Source organism: Nuphar pumila, chromosome 1, assembly GCF_984573655.1.
Source record: "Nuphar pumila chromosome 1, dmNupPumi1.hap1.1, whole genome shotgun sequence".
NCBI lineage: Eukaryota > Viridiplantae > Streptophyta > Magnoliopsida > Nymphaeales > Nymphaeaceae > Nuphar > Nuphar pumila.
This window is the reverse complement of record NC_143249.1, coordinates 143,949,160-143,969,382: the sequence shown is the minus strand read 5'-3', so window position 1 is coordinate 143,969,382 and position 20,223 is coordinate 143,949,160. Positions and strand designations below refer to the sequence as shown.

At 39.6% G+C, this 20,223-nt stretch overlaps 1 protein-coding gene across 1 annotated transcript in view; it reads left to right on the top strand.

Annotated features, from left to right (window-relative positions):
• The first annotated feature begins 2,199 nt into the window (after positions 1-2,199).
• LOC149849194 (QWRF motif-containing protein 2-like) overlaps positions 2,200-20,223 on the top strand; it is an 81,044-nt gene continuing 63,020 nt past the window's right edge. Inside the window, exons 1-2 of the mRNA XM_090007572.1 lie at positions 2,200-3,988; positions 4,242-4,361. Of these exons, the coding sequence (XP_089863698.1) occupies positions 2,606-3,988; positions 4,242-4,361 (1,503 nt within the window). The 5' untranslated portion in view covers positions 2,200-2,605. The remainder of the gene's footprint in view (positions 3,989-4,241; positions 4,362-20,223) is intronic.

The following is a 20,223-nucleotide window of genomic DNA, read 5'->3' as shown; positions in this document are numbered from 1 at the left end:
ACTTTTTTGGCGTACAGTATGCATAATGAAAAATGCATCACTCTTCCTCTCTTGAATGCATTGTCTCTGTAAAAAAGGATTGTTAAGAAGCTTATTCGACTCCTGACTTTAGGCTTTTGTAATTTTACTAAATAAAGATTAGTCTCGTATCGATAAAGTTGGAGAACGAGGGTCCTTCCAAAAATTGTAAAATGGGGACCTTCACTGTTCACAAAACAAATCAGGCAGCTCTTAACCCATGGAAGTATGATCCAAAAATTATAAAAGGTTGACTCATAAACTGAAGCGGCTAACGCCTACCATGGAAGAGTAGAATTATGGAGACCGGATCTGGACCTGCCACCGGACTCTGGCCAGGTTAAGAAGTTGAGGAATTCTTGTAAACATGTTTTAGGAAAATGAGACCCCTTTAGATCTGACTGCACGGCAGCAGTCAACGAGTCTGGTTCTATGCCTTATCTTTGGACCATAAGCCCGATCCAATTACCAATTTGGTAGGGTCCGTACCCGGATTTGGTTGAACCATCACATGGTGTCACAAGTTCGGACTAAAAAAAATAAAACTTTGCATTAGTTGCAAATGTTGGGATGTTTGCACGTGCGAATCCGGATTGTGATTTTTTGATGGGCTGTGGGTGGGGACGCGTGCCAGGGTTTTAACCAATGGATACCTTTCTCCTGAAGATTTACCTAATTGATGAAAAAGCTCCTCTCAGGTAGGGATGGCAGTGGACCGAGGGGAAACCGGACCCCCGCCCCACCTCGCCCCATTTGGACCGGGGATAGAAGACATGAAACATGAAACAATAAATGTATTAGGATAGAGGTTAAAATCAAAACCCATGTGGGGATGGACTTACTCTTGCCCTAGTCCCGCCTCGCCGTGTTTCATCCCTTATCCCTGTTAAGAAAATACAATTATACCTTATACTTATTATCCATTTTTTTGTTATTAGACAGTGGTGACCTCTATCTTATAACAAATTAGTTTAACTTAGGATATGTTTGAAAAGTGGTAATTAAAGAAAAATGATACTGGCTGGAGAGAAACTGTTAGATGCAGAACCATCTAACTTGTTTGGAAAGGTAGAAAATGGAATATTTATGAAATAGAGAGGCAGTCTATCATTTTTTTTCCACGTTCTCTATTCAGATTTCCTTCACAAAAAGACAACATTTGCCAAATCTTTCTCCCTAAAAGATTTTGCTTGAGATGAGAAACTTTTGCTTAATAAAAAAACTCCGATATTTACTAACTCTTATTTTACTTTTTTTACCATATGCATATCTCCGTTCTTCTTTTTGTTCTGCATCTTCAAACACGATAGAGAATCAAAGAGAATTATTTGAGTTGAATCTTTGAAAATACTGAAGGTGAAGGTGCTGCCAAACAAGATGGCTAATTATTTTTCAAATCCATTTCTAACCGTTTTTCTCTAACTTATTTTCATCAATTTACTCAATTACTACCTTCGAAACTGAGGCTTATGTAAAAATAGAGTTCAAAGTTTGAAGAGAAAAAAAATAATAACGAATTTGTAAAGTTATATATTTGAGGCTTTGCTATAAAAATTTGTTGATAAACTTTCTTTTTATTAAGAAATACAAAGTTTAGGATGCCTTTTTAAAAAAATTTAGAACTAGGTGAATCTTTGAATTGCTAGACACTTAGGTACGTTTGGATGTTTCACTTTTTTTCCAAAAGATGAGACTGTTTTCAATGGCGCGTCCAATCAAGTTGGACAATTCCTTTGTAGTCTTTTTCTTTTGAGCCTTATATCCAAAGTGTTGTTTGTAGGAAGGACATGAATATTTCAGTGATAGTTAACTAATCTACGTGAGTCGGCCAGCCTACCCTAAGGAGTAAGGGTTAGCACCTAGGCACACGATAAATGAAACGGGTCGTTGCCCAATTGACGAAGCCGCATTTGATCGACTCTGACAGGTCCGAGTCTCTCAAACCTATTCACTGCCGGGAGTCTATTGCTTAAAACAAAAGGGAATCCCTCCAGAGGGCATTCGGGTTTAATTTCAGAAACACTCAAGGATGTAGATGTCATTTCAGCCAACTCAAGGTCATTTCCGTTAATCCCCCAAGCAACCAGGGACTCGTATCAATGTCGTTTCCTCATTGTCTTGCCCTCACGAGGACAATGCCTCCTCGCTCCTTTTCCCAGTGCTACACAGATCGTGGATTCGACTCCGAAGCCGTGCTAAATTACTCAACGAAAAATGCAAGAATCTAAATTTTGATCTTGTTATCTTTATTTTTTGATAATTTTTTATTTTTCACCCGCAAAAACAGTACATTGCGTCGTCTGTCTGCAGATCACCTCTCTCGCACTACCTCCGCGAAAGAGAACTAGAGAAGTGCGCGCCTTCCGCACGCTAAAGTTCCCCACTTCATCTCTCTCATGTTTCTTCTTCTTCTTCTTCCTCCGCTTCTTCTCTTTGATCTCTTCTCTCTCATTTGTCTTCTATTTATCGTGGAATTGCAGAGTTTTTTTTTTGTTCTTTTTTCCATTCTGCTATGGAGATCCCTCGATAGGGCTTTCGATCTCCAAGCCCTAGGATCGAAGAATTCTACGGCGATGATTTGCTGATAATGGTGGCTGCGATCTCCGCCACCACACCTTCCTCAGGACGACAGAAACCCCGCCCCTCTGACGACGCACAGCGGCCCCCCCTCGTCCCCTCCGACCGCGATAATGGCGTCGCCCGGAGGCCCAAAGGCCGCGAGATCAACTCCCGCTACCTCTCCTCCCTCGCTCCTACGACGACGTCTTCGTCCTCCTCCTCCTCCCGCCGCTGCCCCTCACCGGCCCGCCAGTCCACGCCGTTGCCGCATCCGGTCCCCTGTGCAACGCCGAAGCGGTCGCAATCGGCCCAGCGACGCCGTCCCACCACTCCCTCCCGCCCGTCCACTCCTACTCCCGCCGTTGCCTCCGCCGATCCTGTGAAGCGGGCGCCTGAGGTACTCTGGCCGTCGACGCGGAGCTTGTCCGTCTCATTCCAGGGGGAGTCGTTCTCGCTCCCAATTGGCCGGCGGGAACGGCCGCCAGCAGCAGAACGTGCTCCGTCCCCGTCTGTCTCCCGCTCCCTGCGTAAGGGAGGCTCGACACCGGAACGGAGGCGGAGTGGGAAAGCCGGAGAGCTAGCAGAGAATTCGAAGCCGGCGGAGAATTCTAGGGTTAGCGTTGAGCAGCAGCAGCACCGGTGGCCGAGGGTCTCGTCGGGGAGGAACGTGCTCACGAGGAGCCTCGACTTCACGGACAGGCTTGGCCGGGATCCGTTGGCTGGGGTTTTGCGGCAGCCAGTAGACGAGAGCTCGGTTGCGAGGAGGGTGTCCTTCGACGACAGGGTGAACTCCGATTCGGGCACCGCGGAGACTTCTGATAACTCCGTCCCTTTGGATCTCGCTTCCGATACAGATAGCGTCTCTTCCAGCAGCAATTCCGTCGGTCGGGAGCCTAGGGGAACCCTCCGGCGTCCGCTGTGCACGCCGGCAAGGTTCTTGCAGGAGGCAGCGGCCTGCCGGTCCGTCCGGCCACAGGGTTTGGGCTCGTCTCCTTTGGAGACCAATGCGGTGAAGCCTAGGCCATCTTCTGCAAGGAGATCCTCCGACAGCCCTTCGTCTTCTCCACGGACAATCTCCACTCCGAGGTCTGTTTCTTCTCCAATTAGAGGGTCGAGCCGCCCTGCTTCTCCGAGCAAGTTTGGGATCCCGTCCTGTCCGCCACCTAGAGGGATGCCAAGTCCCTTGCGGAGTCGGGCATCATGGACTCCGGCGAGCTCATCGATCAACAGTCGCTCGAGTGACTCGGTCTCATCCATCCTCAGCTTTGCCGATGTTAGGAAGGCTAAGAAGGGTGCAAACCACATCGAGGACGCCCATCTGCTGCGGCTGCTTTACAATAGGCACCTGCAATGGAGGTTTGTGAATGCAAGATCGGATGTTGCACTTGCCACGCAGAGATTGAATGCAGAGGTACAATCCATATGCTCTTAGTGTTACATTTCCTGAATTTCATATTGCACCTTGTCATATTTGAATTTTCGTTGGTCTGGTATTTTGGGCATTTCTATATATGGTAAAATTTACGTGGCTGTCTGTTTATTTAATTAAAAAACCCTATGAAATTCTCGAGCAGGATGCAGTTTTTGTTATAGTAGTTCCCTCTTTCCTTTTCCTTTTTAGTGAGTATGATGCATATCTTTTGGAATTTTTATGCTTGTATCAGAAAATTTTGTATAATGGATGGATAATAACATCCAAACTGCGGGATTCTGTCATGTTTAGAAGGATAAAGCTACAACAACTGAGGCAACATGCTAAACTAACTGCCTTACTTCAGGGACAAGTGAGTCTTATACCTAATCTGATAATAGTATAGAATGTTGTTATGCTTTTTTTTTCTTTTTCACCCTGCAGATTGTCTTGATGTCATTAGGTTATTAATTTTTTGGCATCTTTATGATGGTTGCATTCATGTTTCAAGCAATTTTTGTTGGTAAAGTTAGGATGATTTCTAATCAATGCTCGTCTATTCTCAGCTTATTTCTCTTCTGGTTTTTATGGTTCAGTTGATGTCTATGAAAAAAAATCAGTGGCCATACTGATCAGTTGGTTCTTGTAACATCCTTCCTCGATGTTTAAAAGGGAGAAAAAGGCAAGATGACCATAAGATCTAATGAAATTGATTAACATTTAGCAAATGTCAGCCAATTTTAGGATAGGGTCAAGATAACCAACATGACTTTTTCTCAAAAGAAAATTTATAAGAATGAAATGATGCAAGATTCTTGCATTAGGTGATTTTAATCTTGTACGGAATGGGTTCTCATTTTAACCCTAGCTTCTAGCAACCTTCTGCCACTTGTACAGAAAAATAAACAACATATCATTCTACTAGTGAGTGTACCAGACAGTGAGTTGACCCATTCTCACTACCCACATTTCATCCTGTGGGAGTAGGTGGGGATTTTGAAATGTATCCATTGGTTCTCTTGGGTTCCTCCAGACATTCTACTGCAAACCAGTTCTGGCTTCTATCGAGGAAAGGAAGCTTCTCAGCCTTCAAAATTCGTAGCTATTTCAATCAAAGAATAGATAGACAAGACTGCTTTTGTAGTTTTCTGTCTGGGTTGATCTATATCTTTCCCCATAGCCTTGGCAAACTGCAAGTAGATGTACATTTTTTAGACTTTAATGTTTTGTCTTATAATCTTTCATGGAAGATCAACTCTTTGATGATACAACTTTTTTGTGTTTGGTCTTTCTGTAGAAGTATTATAACATTGTGGTAGAAAGGGGCTAGAAACATCCATGTTTGACCATTAGTACATTCTTTGTTTCTGTTTTTTGTTAAAGTAATTGGAGATTCATAATGTCTCACATTCTTGGTGCACACTCGCTTATAGAGAAAATGAGTGTGATTTGTACACTTTTTATTCAAGTTCAGGTAAAGATCTTGGTTTCTCCTTTTGAAGGTGAACCAATTCTTTATCATTGAGGAAATTTAACATGCCAGTAGTGCTTTTACCTTGTCAATTTAATTTTCCATGCTTAAGAACCTTATCTATCCAAGAATGCATTAAAATTAGATCATCACATAAGATATCCAAGAAGTATAAGCTATCCATTGTCATCCTTCCATGTTTAGTGTAAATCTCTTTAATTCCTTAACAAAAGCTTTTAATTTTCCCTACTTTTGACTTCTGTTGATGTAGCCCATCTCGCAATGTTTGAAGCGCATTTTCTGTGATTTTTTTTCTCATTGCAAAGCATGCTTCAAGGCTGTCATCTATATGGTTTCATTTAAAATAAAGGGATATTTTACTTTTGAACTCTTTCTTTTCACTAAAAGGCCAAAATATTGTCTTCCAACCAATTTGAAAGGGAGCATGTGATTTAGAATCAGCTTCTCGGACATATGGATGATTACTAGCCACTTCCATGCATTTTGCTTCTTGTTTCCATCTAACATCCGTAGCTTCATGTTTTCTACCCTTGCATGTCACCTGTTTTTTTCACTTGCATCTGCTACCTCATTCCTAGGTTCTTTTGGTTGTCAGGTTTGCCTGCTCATCTTTACGTTTTTTTCTCAAGAATTCTCCACTTTTTCAACAACATAACTATGCATCTGGTTGTTTGCATTTTAAAATGTAATGATCTTATGTTTGTTGTTTGATCCTTCAGTTATGCATTGGTTTACCCAGTTAGAATGCACTAAGGACAAATAAACATAGATGTCTTGTTAGTTTTCAATTTGGACATTCCTTATAGAGACATCTCCAAGCCATAAATGATTCAAAAACTCTAGCTTTCTTGAGAGTTTCTTACCAAGTAACTGTGATAAGATTGAGGGAGAGAAGAGAGTGAATGCGAGAAGGTGAAGGTGAGATGGCACTGCAATATGACATCCAATCCCTAAAATGACATGAATGTTCTCCATGGCATCTTTTAAAGATATTATGCTATAAATGGGAAACTTATATCCTTATGTACCACCTCAATCTATGCATGCTTTAAGCTCATGGCTGCCTTGATTAAGAAGCCCATGTTTTGTATTGTCACTTGCCAGCCATTTCCTGTGACTTGTGAGAATATGCATTGCTTGATTGACTGTTTGCTGCTATCTCATCTATAGCTTTCCTACCTTCCAGCTTTCCCTCACAAACTCTAGGTCTACCATACCTAGATATCTTTTGTTTGCCATGAAATACTTAACTCTTAGGAATCATTTGGTGCTCTCCATACAACTTAGTTGCTTGCCTTTGCAACAGTTCCTTTCTTCTCTATCCTTATACAAAGATTACCCTGTGAAAACATAATATCTGGTAATAATTTTTTGTTCTGAGGTCTCCACCTACTACAAATCGGAGAAGACAGTAATTTGTAGAGGATATTTATACCTGTCGAGAGTTTTTTTATAAGGACAAAGAGATAATAATGAGAAGTCTTAAGAAGTCTAATCAATTAATTCGGGTGACCTGCATGTATCTCAACATACTTTTTACTGCCTTATGTGAGTTCTTGTCTTCTTCATGTATGCTGGCTTGCTTGATTTTCTTCATAGCACTTGTGTGAATATAAGATATTTAAGTATTCTGCAATGCTTATAAGATATTGAATTTGGTCGAAAGATGCTCTAGAAAATGTTTCATTAACTAATCTGTTTTTCATACGGCAGTAGTTAGTTTAAATTTTAACATATTCTTTTTCCCTTTAGAACATCTAGCAAAGTTTTTACTTCCCGGTAATATGAATTTTTTCAATCTTTATCTCAATTTCTAGAAAGTATCTTGAAAATGTGCTTGTAACACCCTAAATTTTGTATTCCGAAAATCCTGATTTTTTTTTAAATGGTTTTATAAAAACTGCAGCAAAAAATTTGAACGGGACAAAAACTTGGCGCGTTACTTTCCAATCACATTTACATCCATACATGCAATAGATTAAGAAATTAAATGTCGATAAATCAAATAAAAGTTCATTACATCTTCAAATTTAATAATAATAGTCTATTTAAAAATTTAAATCAAATGATCAGAGTCTTGAGCATTTTAAGATGCTCACGGTCAAAAAACACTTGAGGTTGGGAAAGTCTTGGCTCGGTCTTCGTCGCAACCTCCCGCCATCGCATGTTAGATCACTCGCTACTTGAAAATATTTAAAATCAATAGGGTTACACAAACATGTCTTAGTAGGGTAGAGCTATTCAAAACACATGAATTAAAACAAGCATGAATCATTTCGATATTTCACATTCAAATAAAACTAATTATATTAACATTTACATCTATGCATATTTAACAAGTCATTCAAGCAGGCATTGAAACTATTTTTACTCAATCATTTACTTAGATATAAATAATTAAAATGCATGAACACTTAAAAATGCATGTACTTACCATTGCAAAAGTCAACTTTATGCCTGAGCTAATTATTATCTTTAATTAAATTTTCTTTCTTATATGATGCATGCCATGCCTATCTAATGCACAACTAAATTATGTTACAATTCTTATCTTTATGGGTACAAACACAGGCAGTAGTCAGGGCCACGGTGCCGACGATATTTTAAAAAAAGAGTGGCTTTGGCCTGACCGGTCACCATTCGCCAGTGCCGGGTGAGGGACGCAAAGAGCAAGAGAAGTTCGCACACTACCATCCCGATGCATCAGACTTTACTTATGAGATTCTGTACCTCCACGCTGCTGTGGAGGGCTCTCTTATGTTCGTAGCCAGGTATCCGTGCTCAATTCGATACCTACGAAGCCAGACTAGTACCAGTTACCTTCTCTTAGTAAGTATCAATTCTTTTAGTGTTACATGTTTAAACCTTTAGGTTGTTTATTTTACATGCAACATTTATATCACAGTCTCATTTAAGGGGTTTAGCCACCTCGGGCCTGTGGATGCATATTCGAACATTTGATTCGGTCTCATTGCACAAGTTCCATTCTTTTCAAGTTTAAACATTTAAGGACAATCAAAGCAATGAAATTTCTGTTACACTAAATGCACCCAATCATTCACTATGTACATGGCATTCATATGAAACAAATACATGTACAATCAGTTATCATTCGCAAGATAGACACTTGGGTCCCTTAATTTCCAAGAGGCGACAAGGCCATGCTTGTGCCTTAGCACATCTATCAGTTCATGCCTCATAAATAGACACTAAATTCCCTGTAGAAAATTTATTTTTAGCATACTATATACACTGTTATTCATTCGCAAAGACATAAGAAAATGTATAAGATTCGCAAGATTCGATAATCGGGTCATAAACCGGTTTCAAACTTGCGAAAACCCAACTCTGTCCGACTGCTATAGATGTTATAAAAAATTCTACAATCGTCGGACAGAGCTGAAATTTTCACAGTTTGTAGAGAATTTTGTCACTTTTTCGATGCCACAAACCATTCGTAAAAATTCATCTGGACGAGAGTGTTACAAACGATTTAGTGCAGGCCTGTACTTTTTTGTTTCGACTGTCACAGAACAGTGCTCAGTCCATGAACAGAGCTCAAAATTTCACAAAAGCTGTGAAATTTTGTTAGCTTTCCAATGCAACAAACCGCTTGTAAAAACTTCTTCGGACGAGAGAGATATGAGCGATTTACCGGTCGGGTGTAAGGCCAGAAATACGTATTAACGAAAAGTAAGCATTCGGGTGGGCCAAAATAGGCCACTCAAATTCATATTTTCGAATTTGTTTAACAGGAACATGTTGAGTAAAATCATAAAAACATCATTACACTACTTTTAACTAATCTACCATGGACAAATCTTGTTTTCGCAATTGTTAGGTGATGTCTTATCGTTTTTGTTGAGAATAGGTGGTTTAAGGTTAAACCTTCTTAGTTTGGAGGTTATTTGAATTATTTTTTAATAAGGGACCTAGAGGTAATTTATTCTTTTGGCCTCTCTCTATTTAACATAGAGAGCAGCCCTAATGTGTTTAACGAGTTCTATTTTTCATACTGCCGTCTCTCTCTCTCTCTTGGTTTCTGCATTTGCTTTCAGGGCGTCAACATGGTAGCAGAGCCGTAGATCTCGGGAGTATGATCGATCTACACAACACAAAAAACAATAAAATAAAACTGAAAGAGGTGGAAACAGGTGTGTCACTCCTTTTTTTCTTCTCTGATGACAGATCTTTGACACGATGAGTGTGTGTCCTTAAGATCTGCATATAAAAAAGTTCTTTTTTGGTTGCTGAGAAAAAAAAAACCCAACCGAAAGTTTCTGGGTGTCGTGATCTCTATGCTTCTGCGTGCTCCTGTTATCGTGGGTTGTGAATCTGGTTGCCGAGTTCCCTGCTTAGTCGTGAAATGTTTTTCTTCCAGCTATAACATGCTGTCATTTGTTGTGAATCTGGTTGCCGAGTTCCCTGCTGCGTCGTGAAATGTTTTCTTCCAGCTTTTCAGAACATGCTGTCATTTGTTGTGAATCTGGGTGTCGAGTTCTTCTCGGATATTATTTGGCTGTTCATTTTCAGAACATGAATATCAGCAGGCGTGATTCTGTGTCGTGAGTTTTTGAGTTGTAGCATGAGTGCTGCGAAAACAAATGTTAATAGCAATTTTTTTTGGAAGCAGCAGGCTGTGTCGTAGTATTGGCAGGCGTGATTCCTGCTGTGTCGTGAGTTTTTCAGTCGTAGCATGAGTGCTACGAAAACAGATGTTAATAGCATTTTTTTTGGAAGCAGCAGGCTGTGTCGTAGTATTGGCCTGTGACAAGTTTCTTAATTAGAACTGTTGCTGTGTGGAAACATATATTGTGTGATTCTATTGTTTGGGCCAAATCGTAGCATTGGCTTGTGAAAAGTTTTTTTTGCTGCTGCTGTGTGGACACATTTGTCACCTGTCAAGGCTTCATTTCTGGTGTGACAGCGTGTGTAGTCGTGGACTTGCCTGGCGTGGGGTTATAACACCTGCTGTTCACGTGAGTAAGTCTGATTTTTTTTGCTGAAATAGGATTCCATAATCAATATGGGTGAATCTTCGAAATGTGACTCCAAAAGTGAACATATTGGGGAATATCAGGCTTTTGCAAATCCCTTCTCGTATGGTTCCTCTGTAAGGTTGAATGAAACTAACTATGCCAGGTGGTCCAGAACTTTTATGATGTCTGTATCTGGACATCGTAGAAAACATATTTTATTGGAAGATGAACCTAATGAAAAGATTGGAAAATATGTTACTTGGGATAAATATAATGAGATAGTTATGTCATGGATCATGAATAGTGTCGAACCCCATATTGCCGATGGTTTAATTTACTATCATACAGCCAAACAAATGTGGGATAATCTTCGAGATACGTACTCACAAGAGACTAATGTGAGTCGTATCCTGCAAGTCGAACAGGAGATATATAATATGCAGCAGGGAGATCAAACCTTGGCCCAATATTATGCCTCTGTCAAAGCTGCGTTTGAAAGACTCAATGCTCACAGGCCTCTTTGTTGCTCGAAGCAAAAGGATCATCAAGAACAAACTATGGTTGCTCGGTTTCTTACAGGTCTCTCCTTAGAATTTTCTGTTGCAAAAGTTCAAATGTTGACTGAATCAGATGTACTTACTCTTGCCGAGGCATACAATCGTCTGAGTAGACTTGCGATCTCTCTTCCACAATCTCAGCCTGTGACTCAGTCATCTGCTCTTGTTGTCTCATCTGGTTTTGGGCGTGGAAATATTCAGAATATCAGAGGACGAGGTATGGGAGGCAGAGGAAAACTTCAATGTACATTCTGTGGAAAATCTGGACATTTAGAAGATCGTTGCTGGGATAAGCATGGTCGGCCAACCTCTTCTTCATCAAAGTCTTATGCTCCTAAAACAAATGTTACTACTCTCGAGGCAACACATGTACAAGATAATATCTCTGCAAGTGACAGTAGTATCACCCTCAGTCGTGCTGAATATGATGAACTGATAGCTCTTCGCCCCTTGAGTTCAACCCCTCCAGTAGCTGGTGTTGCCTACTCAATAGGAAATCATCTTCATCCGACTGACAGTAAGTGGATTATTGACTCTGGTGCATCCAGACACCTATGTGGAAATACACTTGTTTTTCAGATCTAAAGGATATTACTGTTCATCGAGGAGTCTCATTAGCTGATGGGAGTTGCTCCCCGATTGTTGGTCGGGGAAATATTTCTATATCCTCCTCATTACAGTTGCAAAATGTTCTTCATGCTCCAAAATTTCCTCAAAGTTTACTCTCTGTTAGTTGTCTTATAAAAGAACAAAACTGTAGAGTAATATTTGATCCAATGGGTTGTCATTTTCAGGATTTGCTGACGGGGAAGAAGATTGGTGGAGGCTATGAAGAAAATGGAGTTTACTACCTACTGTGAAAGTATCTCCAACAAGATACTAATATCAAGACCTTAATATTCTTGATATTGAACCCACCACGAAAGCACAATAAGAACACTTTAGAACACTTGTGCACAAAAAGCACAACCCACAAATAACTCACAAATGCACAAAGGCATAAAATAATGGAATCAATTTATTGAGAACTTGGGCTTTGACTCAAAGCCATGGAGAAATACAAAGGGGAGAACCCCTATTTATAACATCACTAAAGGGGGCCTTGGAGGGGCTCCACCCATAGTCGTTGGAGCCCCTCCAACGGTCACAAATGTGACCGTTGGAGAGGGCCCAACGACTATGTTGGTGGGCCCCCCAAGGTACCTTTTAGGTACACATCCAAAAAGAAATAAAAAGAACAAAAAGAAAAATAAAAATAATTACAGTCACATCCGAAAAGTGAATGTGCGCAAAAATAGGGAAAAGACTAAACTACCCTTATGACAAAATAAATAGAAATATATATTTTATATATATATATTTGAGTATATACATATACATATATATTAATATATGTATATGTATTACCATATATATATAAAATATATATATTACATTATATGATTAATGTACATAATTTAACACCCCCCCTCAAACTTAGGGCAGGATGACCGAGAGTTTGCTAAGAAGGAAGTTGAAGCGCGGAGCACACAAGGCTTTAGTGAAGAAGTCTGCCAACTGATACTCGGACGTGACATATGGAAGGTCAATGATTCCTTGAAGATACGCCTCCCGAACCTAGTGACAGTCCATCTCGATATGTTTAGTCCGCTCATGAAAAGTGTGATTTTTAGCAATATAAATCGCACTTTTGTTGTCACAGCAAAGCTTGGTAGGCCCTTCAATTTTGATTCCCATATCTTCCAGCAACTGATGAATCCAAACAATTTCCATGGTAGTAGTTGCCATGGCACGATATTCAGCTTCAGTTGATGATAGAGATACCTTTTGCTGCTTCTTGCATCTCCATGAGATCAATGAGTCTCCTAAGAAAACACAAAAACCAGTGGTGGAGTGACGGTTATTTGGGTCACCTCCCCAATCAGAGTCAGTATAAGCAATTAATTTTAACTCAGAACAGGAAGACAAAAAAACTCCCTTATTAATAGTGTGCTTTAGGTATCTCACGACACGCAAGATAGCACCCATGTGAACAGAAGTTGGTGCATGCTGAAATTGACTTGCCGTATGCACCGCATGTGAGATATTTGGTCTGGTGATACTTAGATACATCAACCAGCCTACTAGTTGCCTGTAGGGAGTAGGATCGGAGAGAGGAACACCATCATCAATCTTCATTTTTGCTCCTACTATAGCAGGAGTTTCACAAACTTTATCATCTGTAATACCTGACCTGTCAATAATCTCAGATGCAAGCTTAGTTTGAGACAAAAAATACCCTCTATGAGAGTATGCAACCTCAATACCCAGAAAATAAGTTAAGAAACCCAAATCAGACATTTCAAACTTATCCTTTAATATGGACTTTATGCTTTTAATCCCTTTAGAATCACTCCCAGTAATAAGCATGTCATCCACATATAGCAACAGAATAACAATCCCTGCATTAGACTTTCTAACAAACAAAGCAGTATCAGTAAAGCATGATGAAAAACCATTATCTAACATCACAGAGTTAAACCTATCATACCAAGCTTTGGGAGCTTGTTTTAAACCATACAGTGCTTTCCGAAGACGAAGCACTTTCCCTTTAGGATACTCCATTTCAGGAGGAGCATCCATATATACTTCTTCGTTTAAAAACGCATTCTTAACATCCATCTGATAGATGTTCCATTTGTTTATTGAAGCAACAGTTATAAGACATCGGACGGTGACCATCCGAGCAACGGGGGCAAAAGTCTCCTCATAATCAATCCCATATTTTTGACCATACCCTTTTGCAACTAAGCGGGCCTTATATCTCTCAAGAGACCCATCACACTTAGTTTTGACATTAAACACCCATCTACACCCTATTGCTTTCTTATCTTTAGGAAGGTCTTGAAACTCCCAGGTTTTTGCTTTCTTTAGGGCTTCAAGTTCATTGTTCATAGCAATTATCCATTCTGGGTATTTACGTGCTTCCTCAAAATCCCTAGGTTCTATGTACGAGTGAATGGTGCTTAGACATGCTCTATATTTTGGTGAAAAAGACTCATATGAGATGAACCTAGAAGGGGGTTTTCTTGATCTTTCGGTCCTACGAAGATTTCCTTCACTTGAAGGGGTAGACCCACTATCATATCTTTCGAGGGCACTTCTAAAAGTACTCCTATCTCTATGAGAGTAGGTTATAGGATCTCTATGTGGTTCTTCATTAATGGGTTGATCAGTATGAGTTTCAACATTTAGATTTGTTTCATCATCGCTAGTATCATCATCTTCAGTTAATAAATCAAACAGAAAAGAATAATCTATATTCTCATCATTAGTTTCAAGTTTTTCGAAACCACTAACATCTTCCAAGAAGCTTACATTTCTGGAAACATAAAGTTTATCACTCTTAACATCATAACAGCGAAAACCTTTATGAGTTTCAGAGTAACCAAGAAAGGCACAAGGAATGGCCTTAGGGGAGAGTTTGTCATTTTTATCAGTAAGGACAAAACATTTACATCCAAAAACCCTTAACCTGCTATAATCAGGTTCTTTTTCGTATAATTTTTCAAACGGGGAAATCTTATTCAAGTTTTTAGATGAAAGTCTATTTATGAGATAGACAGAGGTAAGAGCGGCCTCCGCCAAGAGTTTTTTCGGTATATTTTGAGAAATGAGCAAAGTTCGTGTGGTTTCAATAATATGCCTATGTTTCCGTTCAGCCAACCTATTTTGTTGGGGGGTTTTGGGACAAGATTTTTGATGAAGAATTCCATAGTTTTCAAGATAGCTTTTAAATTCATTGGAAAGGTATTCGCCACCCGAATCGGTTCTAAAAATTTTCAAATTTCCATTGAATTGATTTAAAACCATCATATGAAATGTTTTGAAAGTTGAAAAAACTTCATATTTATGTTTAAGAAAATATATCCAACTAAACCTAGTGAAATCATCCACAAAGATAACATAGTACGAAAAACCTCCCTTGGATATCACCGGAGCTGGACCCCATACATCGGAGTGAACGATTTCAAAAGGTTTTGTTGTAAACATGGATCTTTGAGGAAAAGGAAGACTTCTCATTTTTCCAAGAATACATTCATTACAAACAAAATTTTCATTACAAAGATGCTTAACAAAAGGCAAATAAGAGATTTTAACAATGTTGGGATGACCCAATCTCTTATGCCATACATGAATATCTTTGTTTTGAGCAACATTACAAAATTGATTCTTGGGGATTTTAAGAAAATCAACATAGTAGAGGTCTCCTCTCCTAGAGCCTTCCCCAATCAATTTCCCGGACTGGCGATCCTGTATCCAACATTTATTAGAAGAGAACTTTATATCGCAACCATAGTCCGAGAGTTGAGAAACGGAAAATAAATTTAAGTTTAGTTTTGGAATAAGACGAATTTTTGGGATAAAAAAATCTTGTTTTTCAAAATTACCCATTCCTTTAATTTCAAGAGGGGTTCCATCCGCGGTTGAGACAAAAGATGGAAGGCGATTTTCAGAATAATTAGAGAGAAAACAATGACTTGGAGTCATATGAAACGAAGCACCAGAATCAAGTAGCCAAGATGTCTTACCAAGAGAGGAAGAAGATGACATGGCGGCTCCAGAAGTGCCTTCTTTGAGAAGAGGTTGAAGAGCATCCATAATTTGATGAAGCGAAAGAGGTTCATTCGATGTTGAAGGCCGTTCCTCCGATTGGGATGCTAAAGCCGCGGCGAGGAATTTCTTCCATTTAGGACAATTGGGTTTGATATGTCCCGGTTCTTTACAAAAATGGCAAGTTAATTTGCTATAATCTCTCTTGCCATATCGATCATTTTGCCCTTGATTTTTGAAATGGGGCGGTTTGTAGGTCTTCAAATTATTACCGGGTCTTGACACGGCATTGACTACTTCATAGTCATTTTGAGAAGGTGTAGCAAGAATGCTTGGGTTATTTTTACTAATCCCCATACGTGTTTCCTCACCACTTAGCTTGGTGATGACATCTTCAATAGATGGGGAGGTAAAAGCCGATAGAAGGGAGGACCAAATTTGCTCAAATTCGGGTCTAAGACCATTTAAGAAGTTGAAGAAACGATCTTCCTCAAGTTGTTTGTGCCTTAACTCAATAGCTTCTCCACTCCATTTTGGTTCGAGCATGGCAAGCTCGTCCCAAATAGATGATAATTCGGCAAAATATTCCCGAATAGATAAATCATTTTGTTGAAGAGTCAAGGCTTTTTTTTGGAGGTAGTATTTGTGAGACAAGTCTCTTGACGTATACATTTTTTCAAGGTATAACCAAGCTTCGGAGGCCCTTTTAAATTTGATGATGTTGGCATTGATCTTGGTTTCAACGGACGAAAAAATCCAAGACAATATTTTGAAGTTCTTCATTTCCCACTCATCATGCCTTTTGGAATATTCTTCTAAGGCCTTTTGTCTATCTTCTCTTTCAAGAATTTTGATTTCCCCTTTCTCTATAATAGAAAGCTTGGGTTCGGGTTCCGATATGGATCCTTGAACATAACCCCAAAGACCTTTCCCTTTGATGTGGGCTTCCATGTTGCCGGCCCAAACATGGTAGTTTGAACCACTAAGTTTAAAACCAAGGGAGAAGTGGGAGTCTTTTTCACCCATTATGGAGAAGAGAAGATGAAAAATAAAGCGTACCTTAACGAATTTTCAACCTTTTCTTGACAAAAGTTGCTTCTAAAATATTGCCCGGAGCAAGTGCTTTACTCAAAAACTTCACTAGCTTGAGGGCACGATTTTTGAGGTGCTTCACAAGAGGCGAGATACACAATCTTCTTTCTTCCAACCTTGCTCTGATACCATGTGAAAGTATCTCCAACAAGATACTAATATCAAGACCTTAATATTCTTGATATTGAACCCACCACGAAAGCACAATAAGAACACTTTAGAACACTTGTGCACAAAAAGCACAACCCACAAATAACTCACAAATGCACAAAGGCATAAAATAATGGAATCAATTTATTGAGAACTTGGGCTTTGACTCAAAGCCATGGAGAAATACAAAGGGGAGAACCCCTATTTATAACATCACTAAAGGGGGCCTTGGAGGGGCTCCACCCATAGTCGTTGGAGCCCCTCCAACGGTCACAAATGTGACCGTTGGAGAGGGCCCAACGACTATGTTGGTGGGCCCCCCAAGGTACCTTTTAGGTACACATCCAAAAAGAAATAAAAAGAACAAAAAGAAAAATAAAAATAAAAGAAAAATAATTACAGTCATCCGAAAAGTGAATGTGCGCAAAAATAGGGAAAAGACTAAACTACCCTTATGACAAAATAAATAGAAATATATATTTTATATATATATATTTGAGTAGATACATATACATATATATTAATATATGTATATGTATTACCATATATATATAAAATATATATATTACATTATATGATTAATGTACATAATTTAACACCTACATCATCCAATGGGTAATGTTCATGCTGCAGTGGAACATTCATTCAGTCCTGTTCAGTGGCATCGTCGTCTTGGTCATCCTTCATTGTCAAAGCTTCGTTCGGTCTTTCCTCAGATTCCTTCCACCACATCATTTCAGTGTGAAGCATGTCAGCTGGGCAAGCATCATCGAAGTTCGTTCCCTTCGAGTCAGAGTCAGTCCAGTAATAAAGTCTTTGAACTTCTTCGTGCAGATGTATGGGGTCCTAGTAAGATTCCTACTGGGACTCAGTGTCGATATTATCTTGTTATTGTTGATGATTTCTCTAAGTTGTCATGGGTGTTTTTAATAAAAGAACGATCTGAAGTTCCAAGTATTATCAAATCCTTAATTTTTGAAATAAAAACTCAGTTTGAATCTATTGTCAAGATTGTTCGCACTGATAATGCTCTTGAGTTTAAATCAAAAATTCTGTTACAATTTTACCAAGATCATGGCATTCAACCCCAAACTTCCTGTGCCTATTCATCTCAACAAAATGGGGTGGCTGAGCGAAAACATCGCCCGGACCATTATGATTCAATCCAATGTTCCTGCATTATATTGGGGTGATGCGATTACCACTGCTTGTTATCTGATCAACCGCATGCCTTCATCTTCTGTGGGTGATCAAATTCCATTACATATCCTAAAACCTAATGCCTCACTCTTCTCTTTCTCACCAAAAATATTTGGATGTGTTTGTTTTGTACACAAACTTGGTCCTGACCGTGATAAATTATCTGCTCAGGCTACAAAATGCATATTTATAGGTTATCCCCAAAATCAAAAGGGATATCGATGTTATGATCCTATTTCTCGCCAGTGTGGATGTATCTTTCTTGGAATCCACTCCATATTACTCTATTACCGGTTCCCCGCTGCAGGTTGATCCAGCTGAGTCTTTTCCATTACCTATACCTCCTTTTCCTTTGGAATCCGTGCCCTCATTACCGAACCAAACTTCATCCTCTTCTAGATTTCATAATCCTCCATTGGTATATGTGCGTAGAGCTCCACCTCCGCAAGTGCCTTCATCTTCTTCTTCCCCTGAGGTAAGTTATACTGACAATAGTGATCTTCATGATGATGATAACATGCCTATTGCTCTATGAAAGGGGACACGACAATGCACCTTATATCCTATATCTCACTTTGTCTCCGATGCCAGAATTGGAAATCAGATGAAGTCTTTTATTTCAGCCTTATCTGCTGAAACTATTCCTCTGAACTATCAGCAGGCAGAGCTTGATAATCGCTGGAAGCTGGCTATGCAAGAAGAAATAGATGCTTTAGTATCTCAGCATACATGGGATCTAGTTGATTCCCCAACAGATGCTGACATTGTTGGATGTAAATGGGTATATACAATAAGGTACAAATCTGATGGTTCTATTGAAAGGTATAAGGCCAGATTAGTAGCAAAAGGGTATACTCAGACATATGGTATTGATTTCCTTGAAACCTTTTCTCCTGTTGCACGGATAGGTACCATTCGTCTTGTTCTCTCAGTAGCTGTTCAAAATGGTTGGAGCTTGTACCAATTAGATGTGAAAAATGCATTTCTATATGGGGATCTATCTGAGACCGTTTACATGCAACAACCTCCAGGATTTGAGGTTGAGGGGGAGTGTCAGAAGGTGTGTAGATTGAGAAAGGCGATTTATGGCCTGAAACAAAGTCCTCGTGCATGGTTTCAAAAGTTGTTTGAAGTGATGTCACGCTTTGGCTTTAATAGGTCAGCAACAGATCATACACTATTTATCAAGAAAACTGGCTCTGACATAGTTGTTATGGTGGTATATGTGGATGACATCATTCTTACAGGAGATGATGAGAAAGCTACTGAAGCCACAAAGACTCATCTTCAAAAACACTTTGTTACAAAAGACCTTGGTTCACTCAGGTATTTTCTAGGTATAGAAGTTGCCAGGAGCCGTGAAGGGATGGTGTTGTCTCAACGAAAGTATGTTCTTGACTTATTAAAGGAAACAAGAATGTTGGAAGTTAAACCAGCAAATATTCCCATGGACTATAAAGTTCAGTTGTTTGAAGAAGGGTCAAAACCGGTTGATAGCAAAAGCTATCGCTCTCTTGTAGGGAAGCTACTGTATGTAGCTGTGACCAGGCTGGATATTGCTTTAGCAGTAAGCAAAGTTAGCCAGTTTATGGACAAACCGACTGAGGTACATTGGAATGCAACTATTATGATTCTCAGATATCTAAAATCTTCTCCTGGAAAGGGGTTATTGTTCAGGAAAGGTGAAACTCTGGAGATAGTGGCCTATTCTGATGCTGACTATGCAGGATCTGTAGTGGATAGAAAATCTACCACAGGATTCTGTGTGTTTCTGGGAGACAACTTGATTTCTTGGAGAAGTAAGAAACAAAATGTGGTTTCTAGGTCGAGTGCAGAATCAGAATACCGGGCTATGGCCCAAACAGCTGCGGAATTGATGTGAGTTCGTACTGTTCTTCATGACCTTCAGGTGAAGGTTTCCTCTCCTATGACCATGATGTGTGATAACAAGGCTGCAACATATACAGCGAACAATCCTGTCTTTCATGAGAGAACGAAGCACATTGAGGTGGATTGCCACTATGTAAGAGATATGGTTCAAGCTGGACATATCACTACCAGATATCTAAAGTCGGAAGATCAAGTTGCAGATATGTTTACAAAACCCCTTGCTAGACCAAATTTCTCAAAATGTTGTGACAAGCTGAGCATGATTGATATCTATGCTCCAGC